Source organism: Aethalodelphis obliquidens, unplaced genomic scaffold, assembly GCF_003676395.1.
Source record: "Aethalodelphis obliquidens isolate GAN/ISIS:26980383/991018 unplaced genomic scaffold, ASM367639v1 scaffold24, whole genome shotgun sequence".
Classification (NCBI taxonomy): domain Eukaryota; kingdom Metazoa; phylum Chordata; class Mammalia; order Artiodactyla; family Delphinidae; genus Aethalodelphis; species Aethalodelphis obliquidens.
In genome coordinates this window covers 1,305,528-1,322,957 of record NW_020837968.1, presented here as the reverse complement: position 1 = coordinate 1,322,957, position 17,430 = coordinate 1,305,528, and the positions used below count along the sequence as shown (strand labels likewise).

The window sequence follows — 17,430 nt, the reverse complement described above, 5'->3', positions numbered from 1 at the left end:
GTCTACAATTAAAATGAAAACCGGAAGTTATTTGTCAAGGGCAATGCCAGTCAAGACCATCGCTTATGAATTTCTGGGAATCTCAGGTTTTGTTTGTTTACCTAGTTTTGCTCCCAGTATCACTGAGGCCCTGCTGGGGTCAGGCACTGACATCAGCACGTTCACACTAACTATTGTAAGGTCGGATCTTAACAAACGGCACCACGAAACAGAGGAAAGCTTCAAGTGAGCTTCATTAAGGAGCGCTCCCGGGCGAGGTTCACTGGTCCGAAAAGGGCCAGAGAAGTCGCACCCGGGCGAGGGTTGGGCAAAACTTTATAGGGGAAGAAGGGAAAGGGGTGTGGTGAATCTGGGAGGGCGCAGGGTATTCCTTATTTGGTGGTCTTTTCGGGTATCCTGGGGAACCGTTAGTCCCGCCCCTCGAAAGGCGGGAAGGCTGGGCTGGTTTCAAAGTCCCCAGGTCAGTTCCTGGAACTGGGTGGTCCGGAATGTCTCCAGGACAGTTTCTGGAACTGGGTGGTCCGGAGAATTTCGTTCTGATGCAACCTGTGAATCTGATTGTGTTCCCCTGCCTCGGGCCAGTTGGCCTTACAACTATACATTTAATTTTCCTCATTTTCTCCCATTTGGGCCCAGGAAGCCTCTGCGGGGAGCTCAGGGTTGTGACCCTGGGCGGGGATACTGGGGGAGGGAAATCACTGTCCCAGCAAGGCAATGACTGCTGCATTTACGGTGGAAGTGCTGTGACCCTCTTTCTTTCAAGCAACCTGTTCACAAAACCGAAAGGCGAATTCCGAGTCTGAGCCCCGGGCCTCGGGGCCCACCGAGACCCCGACACCACTGCCGCCTCCGCGCGCAGAGCGACGCGCCGCCGCCGATACGTTTAAATAAGGCGCCTTCTTCTCATTGGCCGGGGCTGCTGCCGGGAAAGGTGATTGGCCCCGCGCGGAGGCGGGCGGGGCCTGGGGATCCCATTAGTGGAGGCGGGAAGTTTAAACAGCAAAGAATCTGCGCTGTTTGCTCCTGTTTCTAGTTTGCGAGTCTGTGCCACGCTTATTTGCCGGGTCCCGGCGATCGCACGAGAAGGGGCGAATTCGCTCCAATTCCCCCAGCTTCCCGAGAGGACACGTTGGGCGTTCCTGCACGGGCGGCTCGGAGCAGCCCGTTGGGCCCAGAGGCCGCCATGGCGACCAGGCGTCGGGGGCGCGACTGCTGTGAGCGGAGCCCCCGGAACCGAGGCCGCGGGCGGGGCCGCGGGGCCCCTGGGCCGAGGAGGAGGCGGCCTCCCCGCCGGTCCTGTCCCTTAGCCACTTCTGCAGGTCGCCCTTCCTCTGCTTCGGGGACGTGCGCCTGGGAGCCTTGAGGACGCTGCCCCTGGGCAACCCCAATGAGGAGGCGACCGCCGTGAGGCTGTCCCGTGGCCCGGCCGCCGAGTGCGGCTTCACCGTCTGGCCGAGCGCCTTCGTGCTGCAGGTAGGAGGGGAGTGGGCCCTCCGCGGTCTCCCCGCCGCGCTCCGGGAGGGGCCTCGGAACGAGCAGCAGCGGACCTGAGGCCTGGAGATAAAGCCAGGTCCTTCCCTCTAACTCTGGGTGAGCCCTGGTCCCCGGGGCAGAGGAGCCGGGTCGGCGGGGACTCGGCGGTGACATCGCGTCCACGCGCCTGCGCGGAGCATCCTTAGGCGCACTTTCCTAGTTTTCTGTTACAGAGAAGTGTTTTTCATAGGCTTCGGCCCTCGAGAAGACTTGCGGTTCTAGAGTAATGGATGGCACTTTTAAAATGAATACCTTTCATCTGTCTCTCTATCCATACATCTATCCATCCATCCATCTGTCTGTATTTAAAACTGCCAGGAGTACTTTGGTTAGAGCAGGGTTTTTAAATTGCTTTCCATCAGTCATCTTAAATATCCACTTTAGTTTCCATAGGGAAACTGATTCCACAGAGTGAGGGTAACTAATACTTATCATAAAGAGTGAGCTTCTTTTTACCTGAATGTCTATAGCAACAAAGCCAAAAACACCTCTTCAGGGTTGTTTTCAACAAGTATGAACACTTCAGTGTTTTACTCTTTTGTTTCCTTTGCTGTAGTGTAGTTTTTTGTTTTTGTTTTTGTTTCCTAAAGAGATGGGGAAATAAAGATATATGTATCAACAGAATAATTTTCATTGCAGTGCTTTTGTGATAATAGTAATCTGTAATAATGCAATAGTTAAATAAATAATACATCCATTAATTGTATCTATCAAAATTATTTTAAAGAGTTCTTTATGCTGCAGTGTACTTTTTATTTTTTAATTTTTGGCTGCATTGGGGTCTTCGTTGCTGCGTGCGGGCTTCCTCTAGTTGCGGCGAGCGGGGCCTACTCTTTGTTGTGGTGCGCGGGCTTCTCATTGCAGTGGCTTCTATTGTGGCAGAGCACGGGCTCTAGGCCTGCGGGCTTCGGTAGTTGTGGCACTTGGGCTCAGTAGTTGTGGCTCGCAGGCTCTAGAGCGCAGGCTCGGTAGTTGTGGCGCACGGGCTTAGTTGCTCCGCGGCATGTGGGATCTTCCTGGACCAGGGCTTGAACCGGTGTGCCATGCACTGGCAGGCGGATTCTTAACCACTGCGCCACCAGGGAAGCCCTGCAGTGTAATTTTAATGGCGATTCAAATTTTGTGACTTTTGTTTCAGAGCTTTCTGGGTAGCTTTTCTGCATTGCATTGACCAGAGCAATGCTCCCATTCTTGTCACCAAAATCCAAAGAATTTACATCCTTATTTTGACTGCTCTGGTCTTTCCATTGATTAGAACCTCTGAAAGTGTGGAAAAAAAAAAAAAAAGCTGAGGGAGTCTCACTTCTTGTCTAAATAACAGCTTCCTAAGGCAGTGAGAAGAGGCTCTAATCTGAGGTCCATGGGCTTGTATCTAAGCAGTGGTTCAGCTACACTTAAGAACCTGCCCTTCCCCTTTAGTTTATAAATGCTTGCTTTACATGGAAAGGTATATATTTTTTCTATCTACATAATACTTTTTTACTTATTCTTTTTTGTTATGTGGAACTAAAGGTTTGCTGTGTTATTTTTTTTTTTGGTTTTGTTCTTTTGTTTTAGAATTTACTCTTTTATAGTGTAAAAGCTCACTGTTCTTCTTTTTAAAAACCAATTGTTTATGATGTGTTATGGTTTCTGCTTTAAAACAAAACTTGTCTTTTATTAGCTGTTGATTTCCCTCAACTTCAGGTCTGAGTGTGCTGATTCCACTTAACCCACCAAGCCACTAAGATAATACCTACAAACATAATGTTTACCTTTTACAAATTCTTTTAAACTCTGTTGCCTTATTTAATCCTTACATCAAACTCATGGAGTCCTTATCCACATTTGTAGATAAGGCAACACTGTCAAAGGGTTTGTGTCCAGTGGATCAGGGTAGGCAGCTCAGTTCACTCTTCTGAGTCTTCCGTGTCTATTTTCTCATCCATCGGTTGGAAGTAATGCCAGCTGCAGTTGTGCATGGTGCTCAAATGAGAGAAAGCTTCAAGCAAAAGTCTGGACTCTGTGTCCCGAATAAATGTTCTCTTCCTGATTTTTAATGAGGAAATATGCTCAGAGGGTGGAAATATTTATGCATGGTTTTATTCATAGCAATTGACAGAGCTGGGATTCCCATCCAGGTCTTATAATTTTAAATCCCATGCGCTTTCCCTTATATTGATTTATAGACGTGAGACATGGTTCCTCCCTAAAGACATGTTAGGAGGTTGAGGGAAAAATTCTAAGAACAAGAAGAAGCTACATCAAACAGCTGTCAAGGAGGTTGGGATGTTTTGAGGAGACCGGTGGTTCTCACATTTAAGAATGCATCAGAATCACCTGGAGGGCTGGTTAAAGTACTTTTGGGTCCCCACCTTCAGAGTTTCTGATTCCATATGTGTAGAATAGGACTAGAACTTGCATTTCTAAGAAGTTCCCAGGTGATGCCTCTGCTACTGGTCCAGGGACCACATTTTGGAAAGCACTGTAGTAGAAAATAAATATTAGAACATCCCTTAACTACAACACACCCCACACCTTCAGTGAATTAGCATGTCACGGTATGACTAAGCAGCATTTCTCTGCGATGCCTCAACCACGTGCATCAGATTTGTCTGGATTGCTTGTTAAATGAGGGAGATTTCTACTCACCACTCCACACTCACTGATGTGAATTTCTGGGGGTAAATACAGAAAACTCGATGTACGCAGATGGCATCTAACGAACCACTAGGTAAAGTGTTATACTTGCCAAATAGTGACAGAAATTCACAATTAGTATAAAAATAGGTCTACAGTACAATGTATCTAGGCCTAATAAGGAGTGAGGACCAGAAGACTGTCATTTGGGATATTTTTGTAGAGCAGATTTACTGGGGCCAATCCAAGGAAAACTTTTTTAAATGATCTTTTGGGTTTCTTTTAATCTCCTAGTCATTCTTTATAAAACTTCAATAATACTGGTGTGTTAGAATCTGCATAGGACTGCTCTAATGTAGGGGGTTTGTCATTTGGGTCTAGGTCTTCAAAATAACATTCAGTTAAAATCACCAGCCATCCTATTGAATGGGATTAAGCTACGTGGTGTTTCCATCCTGACTGCACGTTACCTCAGTGGTGAGCTTTAAAAAAACCACCGGTACCAGGACCCCGCTTCAGCATCACTCCTGGGGAGGACATAGAGGAGGGTCGGGGCGTTTTTACTTTTTACAAACCCCTCAAATGATCTCTGTATCCAGGGTATGAACAACTCAACTGGATGGTTTAACAGACTCATTGGTGCCAGTTCTGGAAATAGGAGCTTTTGCTCTGCAAACGAGTAGAGGCCAACATGAGGCTGCTCGCACTTCTTCAAGAAAATAAGCCACCCGTCTATTGTGCAATGAGTTTGATTCTAATTTGATGTGACTGGGAGACTTGGATGAACTGACTGGCAAGGCAGCCCCAAACCTGACTCTTCCCTCCTCCTTCACAGCCAGGCTTCTCAGACAGTCATGGTCATTGCACTTATGGCCACAAGGGGGCGGGCCAGATCCATTTAATAACAAGGCAGCTTCAGTTGTCACTGGCTGCAACTACCATTTTTTGATTTGTCACTAATAAAAAGTTTGTAAACAAAGACCACAGAATCTTAGGACTAGATGGAATTATGAGAGATCCTCTTGTTTATTGATTGACAACATTTTTTAATCTTTTCCCAAAGGAGGGAGATGCAGCCCACTTTTTTTATTGTAATTCTGACTTTCTGCTGTCTTTCAGAATCTAGATAAAATAGTAAGATTCTTATCTCAGACACATGGCAATGCTTCTGTTCAAAAAATTAACAGTGATGCATATCCAAGAATGCCATTACTGAAGGTAATAGAGGCATATTTAAAAGAAAGTAGTATAACAGATCTGTTCCCTCATTTGTTTGGGTTACCTAAGAAATTTTTTTAAAGGGTGGAGTTGGGGGGTGGGGGAGACCAAATAAAGATTTACAAAAGGGAAAAGGTAAAATGCTTTATGTTTTATTTCTGTTTTTACACCTCTGAGGGTATTTGTCTCCATAAAAGCTGAAGTTTTATAGCTAGACTATCACTGCAGTCTGAAAAGCAGGTATCAGTCATAAATCCCTTTGTGTCTCTCAGAACTGACTCGCTCTCCGTGCCTTAGTCTATAGATTGTTACAAATGATGGAAGGGCTTCCTCATGGGAAGTTGAATGGAAGCGGAGAAGGCAGAGAAAAGAAAGATGGAGTGAACACTTTGAGCATCTTTTTTGCTCATGTGTTCTCCTCCTGGGTTAGCCAATTAACCTTTCAATTAAGGATAAAAAGACTAGCACTTCATTTTGTTATGCCTTAAGACAGGCCTTAAGAAAGAAGGCCTTTCTTTCTTATGCCTTAAGAAAGAAAATAGACAAACTAAAAATCAAAAGCCTTTGCAGCCACAAAGCATACACCTAAGTAATGTTTATAATTAAAATCTACTAAATAAATTACATATATACAACCATCCCCAACATTTTGAAAGATATAATTTTAATGAGAAAGTCATAACTGAAACTTCCTTTGACCCCATAGATAATGTTAATGGCCAAAGTGAAGAGAATAGTAAACTTATTCTTACCCCCAAACTGTTTTTCAACTTTGAACATCACACAAAGCCAAGGAAATTTTCTAAGTCCAGATTTTTTTGTGAATAATAGCTGTGTAGCTAATAATGAACCAGAATTAGTGGAACGTCTTTCACCAGATATGTTTGTAAAGATTATTCAAAACCTATGCATTTGGAATCAAAACGTGTGCATGAGATTTTCTCCACAATTTTAAGTCCAGATTCTTTCATAAATGATAATTACAGACTAAATTAGGATCTAGAATCAGAGTCAATTAGTCCAATTCTGTCCCCAAGTCAATGTGTAAAAGATAACATGGCATATATATCTCAGCATATATGTGAATTATCACCATCATCAAATGAAAACTCTCACAACCTCCTCAAGATGAGAGAAGAAATGAAGTTTTACCTTGATTCCTGAATGTCAGTGTTCAAAATCTCCAAAAGCTATTTTTGAAAAATCCAAGCTTTAGAAATGAGGTCAAATTATTACACTTTTAAGAAAACATAACCAGCCTAAATTTTCTGCAGTTCAGGATATTTCTAATCACAGCCATAATAAACAACTTAAGTGATGACTGCATGAGGTAACCTAAATTACAAGACTCTGATAGTACCTGGCACAAAGTATTCAACTATTAGCTGTCACTGTTATTTTTCATAGTATTGAATTCTTTTCTACCTCTTCCAACCTTTTTTTTGTCTTGTTTTTCTTATCTGTGTTCTTGGCTCCGGGCACTTTGCAGTTCAGTGGAAGGCCCCGTTCCTGGTGTGTCACGTCCACTGCAGGGTCAGCTCAGGGTCACCCCTGCCAGGAGGCTGGCCTGCCGTTTAGGTGACTTAGCTCTCCCTCCCCTTGTCCCATGACTCCTCATGTGTACTTCTCCTTATGTAGTGTATTGTGATTCTTTCTACACTTCTGTGCTAGACCGAGAACTTCCTAAGGGAAGAAAATGTTTTATAAAAATTCAAATTGCATTTCAGAATTTAATTTTAACAAATCAAATTCTTTAAGGGCTTAGCTTTCTAATTTATAAAGGGGGTGGAAGCAGAGAAACCAGTCAGGGAGGCTCTCCCATTAGTCTGGGTTAGAGGTGATCATGTTGGAACCTGGACAATAGAGGTTGTGAGGAGTGGTTCGACTTGGGATACAGTTTGCAGGTGTAAGTGTCCCAAGAGCTCCTACCAAGGATGAAGTGTCTCTCAGAGCTTACAAGTTAAATAGATTACGTTGTGCTGCGTGTCATTTATTTACTTCTGAAAAAATGGTTAAAGCTATGAAAAATCTTGAAATTGACATTGAAGTTAAGCGGTTAATTCTTGGAAGAAAGATGTGGGTAAGAACATTACAGAAATCTTGAGATTAATTCTTTAAACTTTAAATTCTTCAAATATACTCTAGAAATGTTGTATTTCACAGTTTGGCTTTGCTGTCTAAAAATCTCACAAACTTAAGTGTGGTCATGTATGTTAAAGAGTGGAAATATACTTTATTTAAATTATTTCATGTATGCGACTTTCCTTTTTTGCCACTGAATTCTCCATGAAATTTTATTTACTGTCTCTATTTGATTAGTGATCTGAGCTTACTTGCTTTTCACTTGCATTTCAGGAGAACGACAGAAAGTCCTGAACTGGCTGTTGTCATATAATCCTTTGCGGCTACAAATCAGCCTAAAGGTAAGTCACCATTTGACTTTTGAAAAAAAAGATAATTTTTTTAGTATATACTTTTAATAGATTCTTTAATAAAATATGGTTTCACTTATAAAGACATTTGGTTAGCTTAATTGACCTCTCAGTATGAAATTTAAAGTCCTTTAATAAATGTTCATTGGGTTAATAGACCCTGTCATTATATATTATTGCCATTTTGTTATATAGTAATTTTCCTGTTAGTTTCTTAAATATATAAGATGTGGTACTAGATGTAACAACAAGTATAATAAACTCCTTTCTGAGCATTTACAAATGACAATACTAGAATGTTTTAAATACATTTTCTAGTTTAAATTTTTATAAAACCCAGTGAGGTATGTATTATTATTTCTACTTCACTGACGAAACAGAAGCTCAGATGTTAAGTGAATCGCTGAATGACAATCACTGGTCGGGACTGGAATCTACAGCAATCTGATGCCATTGGAACCATTTTGATGGAACATTGCTCATAAAAAGTTCATCGGAATTTGAGTTTTTCACATGGTGCATGGTTCAATAATATTTAGAATGTTAAAACGAACTGAATTAGAAAACCACTCGGGGGACTTCCCTGGTGGTTCAGTGGTAAGGAGTCCTCCCTGCAATGCAGGGGACGTGGATTCCATCCCTGGTCAGGCCACTAAGATCCCACATGCCACAAGGCAACTAAGCACGCGTGCCACAACTACTGAGCTCACGCGCCTCAACAAGAGGGCCTGCGTGCTGCAAACTACAGAGCCCACATGCCCTGGAGGCTGCGCACCACAACTAGAGAAGAGAAAACCCGCATGCCACAACTAGAGAGAAGCCCGCGCACCGCAATGAAGAGATCCCGCGTGCCACAACTAAGACCCAAAGCAGCCAAAAATAAATAAGTAATAAATGAATAAAAATATATTTCAAAAAAGAAAACCGGGGACTTCCCTGGTGGCACAGTGGTTGGGAGTCTGCCTGCCGATGCAGGGGACACGGGTTCGTGCCCCGGTCCGGGAGGATCCCACATGCCGCAAAGCGGCTGAGCCTGCGCGTCTGGAGCCAGTGCTCCGCAGTGAGAGCCCCGCGTACAGCAAAAAAAAAAAAAAGAAAGAAAGAAAACCACTAGGAGTTGACTGTTTTAAAAAATTAATCTTTTATTAAAATCCTCAATGTTTTCATTTCCTTTAGTCTTTAACTGGTGCATTCTTCTATTTTCTTTAGTTTTTTTTTTTTACCATTGTCATGTCGGAAAATCTGATGGTCCTCAGAGAGATGCATGCCCTCAGGATTCTGCAGCAGGATGGGCACAAAACCCAGGGTGTACCTGTGGTAGCCAAGTCTGTATATCAAAGAATACTGCTTGTTGGTTTTTCCTTTAAATAGTTGCTATGCTTAACTTGTATGGTTTGTTTGTTGGTGTATTCTCCATTACTGAACTTTAGCTGTGACTTTACATTTTGTTCAGGCAGTTAAATTTTATTTAAAAATGATTAATTGATTTTAGCTTATTAACAAAAAGATTTAATTGATTTTGATGAACTAGATTAACTCATGATGTTAATTTTCTTCCTTCCCTCTCCCTCCCTCCCTCCCTCTCTCTCCCTCTTTCCCTACTTCCTTTCTACAACTCATCAGTTCTCTACTTAGTGCAAATCCAACAGTGTTGACAGTGACCTATTTCTTGGCCTGGGTTATATAGCAGTTAGCTTTATAATTACTCATAATTATACAATGTGTAATAGTTGTAAATTGGTTTTGTGCCTGCATGTTTCACAGTATAAGGTAAAAATAGTCTACTTGCATGAAATTTATTAGTGGGAACCATCACTACATATGATTTTTATTTAAGGACTGCGTACATTTTAATACTAATTATCTTGTAAAAACTATTAACATATGAATGAATAGGTTCTTTTTTTTTTTCTTTTGACATAAGCAAGTTTTCTGAGGTAAAACTCCCAACAGTATAAATGTACCCTTTATTTAGGTATGCAATTCAATGAGTTTTGACAAACGTATACAATTGTGAAACCACTACCACTGAGATAAAATATTTCTGTCACAACAAAGTTCCCTTGTGCCCCCTTGCAGTCACTTCTCTCCCATTAACCCCTAGGTTCTGGAACCTGCTGATGTGAGTTCAGTGCCTTTAGTTTTGCCTTTTCTGCTTTGTCCCATAAATGGAATCACACAGAGGTAGCTCCTTGTGACGGGACTCTTTTACTTAGCGTAATGCTCGAGGTTCATCCATGTCGATGCATGGCTTAGATTGCATCCCTTTCTTCACAGACTGCTGTTCCACGGTAGGGGGATATATACCCGCTCTGTTTGACCACCCCCCAATTCATAGATGTTCGGCATTTTCACTGGAAAGAACAGGAAGATGGAAGTGCATATAGTGGTAGGGATTCATGTGAGGAAGGTGGCTGTGATGCCGTTTCCTCAGTGAAGAAGGAGATCATAAACATTAGCTCAGAAGCAGATGGGGGACGGTGTGGAGGGGACATTTGGAAAGAAGAAAACAGTCACCTTGGGGAAAGAGAAAGGAAGCAATTTCTAGGTAATTTCAATCATGGGCATAAAATCAGCCAGCCTGGTTGTGCAGGTTTTCTTTAGCAACGTCCAGCTGTGCAGGAATGGAGAAGGCAGATAACCTGGATTCAACTTGGAATCCACATAGAGCTTTCCAGTTGCATTCAATAGGGAAGAGCACCAATGGCGTTAACGGCATTTGCAATGGAGATTATACTGAGGGACCCAAGCTAGACGGGAGGGAAAGGAGACCAGCATTGTGCTGGGTGACAGGCACGTGCTGAGGTCCCCTGAAGTGGACACCACAGTGGGAGGAAGCTGTGAGCCGTGGAAGTATTAAGTCAAAGGGCGTGGATGAACCCCAAGAGGTGGTTCGGGCTGGAAGGCTCAGGCTGAGCAGTCAGTCGGTGGCCGGGCACTTTCTGAGGGTGACAGCGGCTGTCTTGTGATTGTGTGACGGGGGGTGTGCTGAGTGGACCCAAAGGAAAGGGGGCAGAAACGGAGAGGTGAGGGGTCGGCTCTTTAGCTACAAGGCTGCTGAAGTTCTGAGATGGGGCAGGAGTTGAGGGAAGACCAGGAACCAGGTTTACAGACAAAACGCTGGGGTTTGGTAGCTGAATAGCCTGAGCTTCAAAGGAGCCAGGATCATCCTTCAGCGAAGATGGAGAGAAATAGTCTAAAGTCGTAAACGGCCATAACATGAAGCCTCCCACCTGCGTGAGGGCCTGTGAGGGAGGTGATGCGTCCAGGAGGGACCACATTTCAGTTAAGACAAAGCGATGGATGTGAGTCTTCTAAGAGAGGAACTGGGTTAATGCAAGGTTTTTATTCTTCTCACAGACTTAAACCGGATTGGGTGTTGAGAAGAGATAACTTGGAAGAAATCATGAATCCTCTGAAAGCTATTCAAATGGTGATGGACACACTTGGCATTCCTTATTAGCAAAGGCAAATATCTCAGTATGTACAGGAAAAGAAATAGGAAAGCTGATCACATGTATGGAAAGTGCTTTTTGCTTTCCTTGTACAATTTTTAAAACCTGACTTTGTGTTAAAGTTAAAAAGGTATATGTAACAAACAAACTTTTTCTATTCTTCGTTTCTTTTATCTAAAATTTAAAATTCTTTTTAAAATTCTTTTTAAAATCTTTGCTGATTAAGAAAATACTGTCTTTTGGATTGCTTGTTGCTAGTAGCTAGGCTTCCTAACAGGCTTCCTTTTAATTTTTATATTGTTCACTCAGTCCAGAAAGAGTGATAATCTATTATAGTTCTACTTTCACCAAAAACGGAGAATTCCGGGCTTCCCTGGTGGCGCAGTGGTTGAGAGTCCGACTGCCGATGCAGGGGACACGGGTTCGTGCCCCGGTCCGGGAAGATCCCACATGCCGCAGAGCGGCTGGGCCCGTTAGCCATGGCCGCTGAGCCTGCGCATCCGGAGCCTGTGCTCCGCAACGGGAGAGGCCACAACAGTGAAAGGCCCGCATACCGCAAAAAAAAAAAAAGGAGAATTCCGATGGAAATATTTTGCTTATAGCTTCTTTATCAGAGGTAAATATAATGCAGATAAATATTTACTTACAATTTTCATTTGAGGGCATGTGCATTTGTTGGTATGTGTAAAAAATTCCAACCTATATAAAGGAAGAAGGAAATAGTCCAAAAACCTGCTTATTTCTAGGAATACTTAAGGGGGGTCTACATAAAGCAGTGCTTCTGCATCTTGCATAAATTATGGACCCTTTTTTTCTCCAATTATACAGAAACCTATTTCAGAAACCAGTCTTAGAGAGTAGAGTTTTATTCTATGAATAATATTCCATTATTACTGCCGATAACTTTTGTATTTGGAATAGTGATGGTTTATTTTGAATTATCTAAATGAGACCAAAATGAAACTTGATCTAAACTTTGCCCTTGCTTTGCCAAAGCATCATTAATTTTCATACCTGCTGAACATTGTTGGAGTATTAGAAACAGGCTCTTCCTGCCGTCAGTAATTGTGATGGATCTTAATTGAGGTACATTTGAAGAACAGTCCGGTGACATTTGTATTCACCTTAACAACGTTATTAAAGACATAGGTTACTCAGTGTCTTCCTTCTACTGTTACTCTCTCTCTCTGAGGCTGTCTGGGTTCCATGGCCACTTTCCTACAAGATCTTTCAATTCCATGTGTGTTCCTATCTGCTCTAAAATAAGTGCTGACCTACTGGACAGGTAGCAGTGATCTGCTTCCCTCACACCCAGGCAGTTTTCGAGTGAAACTCCATCCTGATTTGTAGCCTCACTGTCAGCGTGCAGGTGTTTGCTCTTCAGCAACTTCTGTGCTCCACGTTTAGAGATGCTGTTTACGTCAGCGGTTTGAAGTATCCCGTTGTATGCCTTGCTCAAGGCTTAGAATGTACACTTAAAAATTCTGCATTTCTTTGTAAATTTCATGGCAAAAGAATCTTTAAAATTACTGGGTTAAGGATATATTTGCTTTAGTTTTTAGAGGAGCACACACAAATACCTACCACTTACTTTGAAATGCGTCAAAAAAGGACAGATGGATAGATGAATAAGTACATGATTTTAAAAAATATAATAAAATGTGAACGGTAGAATCCAGGGAGAGGTTATGTTTGAAAATTTTCAAATTAAAAAATAATCTTTGAAAATAAGCAGAGGCCATCTTATATTCCTTAACTGGAAGTCACCCAAATGTCCATGAAGAGTAGAATGGGTGGGTAATTCGCGCCATATTAGCAGAGTGGAAAACTGCAGGGAAGGAGTTATCTTCTACAGCCCAAGACCAGAACGAATCTCACAAGCAAAATGTTAAACAAAAGAAGCCAGATATTTAAAAAAAAAAAAAAAAAAACTCTAGGATTTCATTTATGTAGAATAAAACCAGGCAAAATTGACCTATGCTGTCAGAAGCCAAGATTGTATTTATACTGGGAGTAGACCTTGCCAATGACCCGGAGCGGGGACTCTGGGAACTAGTGTATCCTCTTGTTCTGGGTGCTGGTTCACAGATGTGTTCAGTTAGTGAGAATCCATTGATCTGTGCACTAATTGTACATGCACTTTTCTCTTAATATGTTGCATTTTAATAAAAAGTTCCTGAACTGAAATAATAATAGTTCCCACCTCACAGTATTATTTTGTAGTTTAAACTAAAACCCATTAGAATGTAAACTCCATGAGGACAGTCATTGGAATCTATTTTTTCACTACTATAAACCCAAGACTAGAGCATGTCCTGGTATAGACCAGATAGTCGAAGCATTTTTCATGAATGATAATTCAGCACAGTGCTTCTCTAATCACCTGCCACAGCATACAACCTCTCGCAACATTAGACTTTACAATCAATAACATTATTCTATCACTGCTCGAGACAATTAAGGCCACTTTTCCCTTTAGCAGTGCAGTCTAGACAACACTGTTTTCACATCAGGGATCCATTAATTCATGTACCTAAGTTCATCCCTTCATTTGATCTACAGTGGTAAAGAAATCAATGGCCACCAATGAACTTTACTCCATGGACTTACATTGGGAAATTAACATTGAAAATTTACCCTGTTTTTTATGCAGCCTGAGTTAATTATTTTGCTGCTGTTATCGTTGCCCTCATCGGTGGTCATGTTCTTATTGGACTGTGGTGTGAAAAGTACTGTCAATTAATGTAGTTGTGTATTTTTAGTATTATTCTGAACTGTTTTAAATCAAATATATGGCTTGTTACAAAGGGACTTAGATGTTGTAAATAATTAACTTTTTTCAGGAGACGTATTGTGTACTTAATGAGGAGTCCCTAGTACTTTAGAATGGTTAAACCCTTTATTAAGCACACCATAGAAGATGAGGTCGAAAGGCTTGGCTCTGATTATCATATTAATCATCTCAGGAGAACTCAGTGCAGAAGGTAAAGTTAACTTTAAATATTCTTTATTCTTTAATAATTATAAAGGGAAATTCTAACATTATTTCTCTTGAGCTTTTAATATAGTCTTTCATTTTTATGTACCAATTTTATAAAAAAGATACTTATAAATATAATTTGTTATAATATTTAGACAGACATTTTCCTTTGAGAAAAACTACTAAACTATTCTTAGAGTAACATAGCTTAGAAAACCAAAACAAGACAAAAAAAAAAAAACCTTTTACATCTTTAGTTTTGAGGGTATAGGAGACCAGGATCTAAAGACTTCAAAGTGTTTTCAGGCTAACAGGCTAACGGTACCACCATTTGAAGCTGTAAGTTAACCTTAATTCTAATTTCAGAACAGAATTCATTCCTAACGCTGCACAGCTTGTACAATTTTAATTCTTTGCTCTTAAAGAGAGAGCTTTCATGTGGGAAATTTTAAAAAGAACCATAAATCATCAGCAAGATCTTTGACTGTTGACACCTTGATTTTTATCCTAATTTTTATTCTTTGGTTGAAGACAGTAAGTAATGATTAGTAGGAGGACCATATGATTGTTTATGTAAATGAGGACATGCCTCAGGGTGAAAGCAGGTTTTATTAATACTCAAATGGGACAACAGGGGTAAATCAGTACTGTCCAGACAAGCAATACCTGTGGACTCCCTAACTGTTAGAAATCTTTCTACCCAGACTGCCTCATGTGTGAGGTGAATGTGAGTGTGCAAGTGTGGGTTATTTAGGAAGAGTTAACGATGTTCTTGGGCTGTAGGGATAAGAAGCCAGGCAAGTCATTAAGTATCAGCAAGAGTAGTAGACAAAGTAGGAAACCACAGCCATAAGCCTCTTTTAAAACACCTTAGGAAATTTCTTGAAATAAAATATCCGACAGATTATATATAATTGCCTTAGTTGAATAGTTTACTACAAATTTTCTGCCAGAAGAGGCTCTGCAATTAAAATTATGAAAGTGAAATTAATAGAATTCATCTTACACATTTAATTCTACAATAAGATAATTTTTGCGTGAAGTTTCCTTTTATTTTTCTGTCTAAGTAGGGAAAAAACAGCTGATATAATTGTCTATTATCTATACCATGAAAACACTGCAATATTCTAGCTAATTTTCTAATTATTGTGTAATTATAATCTTCTTTCACACAAACAAAGAAATGTCAGCTGCCTGAAGACAGGGACCATGACCTCATATTCCCATGCTTCCCCCACCCCCATCCGGAATCTTGGGGGCAAGATCAAGTTAACTATGCTCCTCATTTCATGTGACCATCACTGGCCTATGAGAAGTGTCACTTTTGTTTTATTTATACATTTTCCCTCTTCATTCCTGACCCTGAATTACATTTCCCATTCAACCAAACTGTTGAAAACCCAACTGTTGAAAACCCAACTGTTGGTACGCACTATAATGTTTGATATATCCTTAAATATGCAAATATCTTTGTAAACTATGTCTGGTTTTGTGTGTTTTATATTCATATAAATGTAAGCTTGCCATAGATTTTATCTCCTTATTGTTTCATTTTACTTGCTACTGTTTAAACGTATTTCCTTGTTGCTGAATCTAGTTTGTTGCCCTTTAGTGCTACCTACCTTCATATATTTACTTATCCACTCTCCTAAGGATGGACACATAGTTTCCTCCTAACCTCAAGTAACTCTGAAATGAGTGCTTTCATGTAATCACCTTATTTCTCTGTGACGATTTCTCTTGCCTGTATATATCCCCCATGTGGGGCTATGGGCTCAATTCCTTTTCTTTGTTTCCTGATTTATAACAGATTAGCATTTCCCTCTGCTTTCTGCCTTTTAAAGAGCTGATTTGTGGGAGCTCTTTGCAGACGATACATTTTAACTTCTTGTCACTTTTAGACATTGCAAATTCCTTCTTCCAAAATGTGATGTGTGTGTTTTGTCAACAATACTTTTCATGGAAAGACATTCTCAATTTTCATATAATCAGATTCATGAAATTTTGCCTATAGTTTCTGCTAGTTCTAAAGAGTCTTCTTTGTAAATCCCTGGTGGTATGGGTGTGGAAAATTATGAGAATCCTCAGGGGACGGGACCTCCCCTGCGCATGTTTTTATCTGCTCCTTCCTTCCATCAGACTCTGGAAAGTTTCTTTTACTCATAATTCCTTGCCCACTTCCCTCAGCCCTGGGAGGGCACTGCTATTATTTTATGTCTCAGGGTAGCAAGAGGGTTGACTGTCGTCCCCAAGGCATTGAAGGCAAAATAATCCCATCCGCCTGGGTCTTCTACACACCTGCCACTTCCTCCCAACACAAACCCTAGGGGCTGCTCAATAACTGCTTTCTTTTAAGTGTATTTATGATTTTAAAGTCTCCAACATAAGGACAGATTTTTAAAAATAAATGTTTTCTTTGGAGTATAATGTATGCAGAAAAATGCAAAAAATCATAGGATGCCCCTCTATAAATGTTTACTAAATTTTACTGCACCCGGATCAACATAGAACATTGATTGGCACTCAGAAGCCTCCTAAGTGTCCCTTTTTTTTGCGGTACATGGGCCTCTCACTGTTGTGGCCTCTCCCGTTGCGGAGCACAGGCTCCGGACGCGCAGGCTTAGCGGCCATGGCTCACGGGCCCAGCTGCTCCGCGGCGTGTGGGATCTTCCCGGACTGGGGCACGAACCCTTGTCCCCTGCCTCGGCAGGCGGACTCTCAACCACTGCGCCACCAGGGGAGCCCCCTAAATGTCCCTTTTTAAAGGACTAAACCTCAGGTAACCATCCTGACTTCTCTGACCATGGATTATCTGGCACGAGGGTGACGTGCCAGAGGTGGGTGGAAGAGGCTTCCAAAGGAATGCTCTCCAGAGCCATCCTGGAACAGGAGCCAGTGCTGCCAAACTCCAACTCCCCAGAGACAAAGGAGGAGCCTTCACCCACCCCCTGAGCTTGAACACATCCCCAGAAAAAGCACAGGAGCCCCAGTAGAGCTGTGGGACTGGCCTGGGCCACCAGCTTCCCTGTGGCACCCTCTTCTCCATCCTCCTCTCCCCCGTGGCACCTTCCTCTCCATCCTCCTCTCCCCCGTGGCACCCTCCTCTCCATCCTCCTCTCCCCCGTGGCACCCTCCTCCCATCCTCTTCTTCCCTGTGGCACCCTCCTCCCATCCTCCTCTTCCCCGTGGCACC

At 41.8% G+C, this 17,430-nt stretch overlaps 1 protein-coding gene and 1 pseudogene across 1 annotated transcript in view; both read left to right on the top strand.

The window, feature by feature from the left end:
- The first annotated feature begins 989 nt into the window (after positions 1–989).
- LOC113628491 (abnormal spindle-like microcephaly-associated protein homolog) lies at positions 990–11,706 on the top strand (annotated as a pseudogene).
- A 114-nt stretch (positions 11,707–11,820) lies between these two features.
- Positions 11,821–17,430, top strand: part of LOC113628488 (coagulation factor XIII B chain-like) — a 38,553-nt gene continuing 32,943 nt past the window's right edge. Inside the window, exon 1 of the mRNA XM_027122152.1 lies at positions 11,821–14,241. Within this exon, the coding sequence (XP_026977953.1) occupies positions 14,178–14,241 (64 nt within the window). The 5' untranslated portion in view covers positions 11,821–14,177. The remainder of the gene's footprint in view (positions 14,242–17,430) is intronic.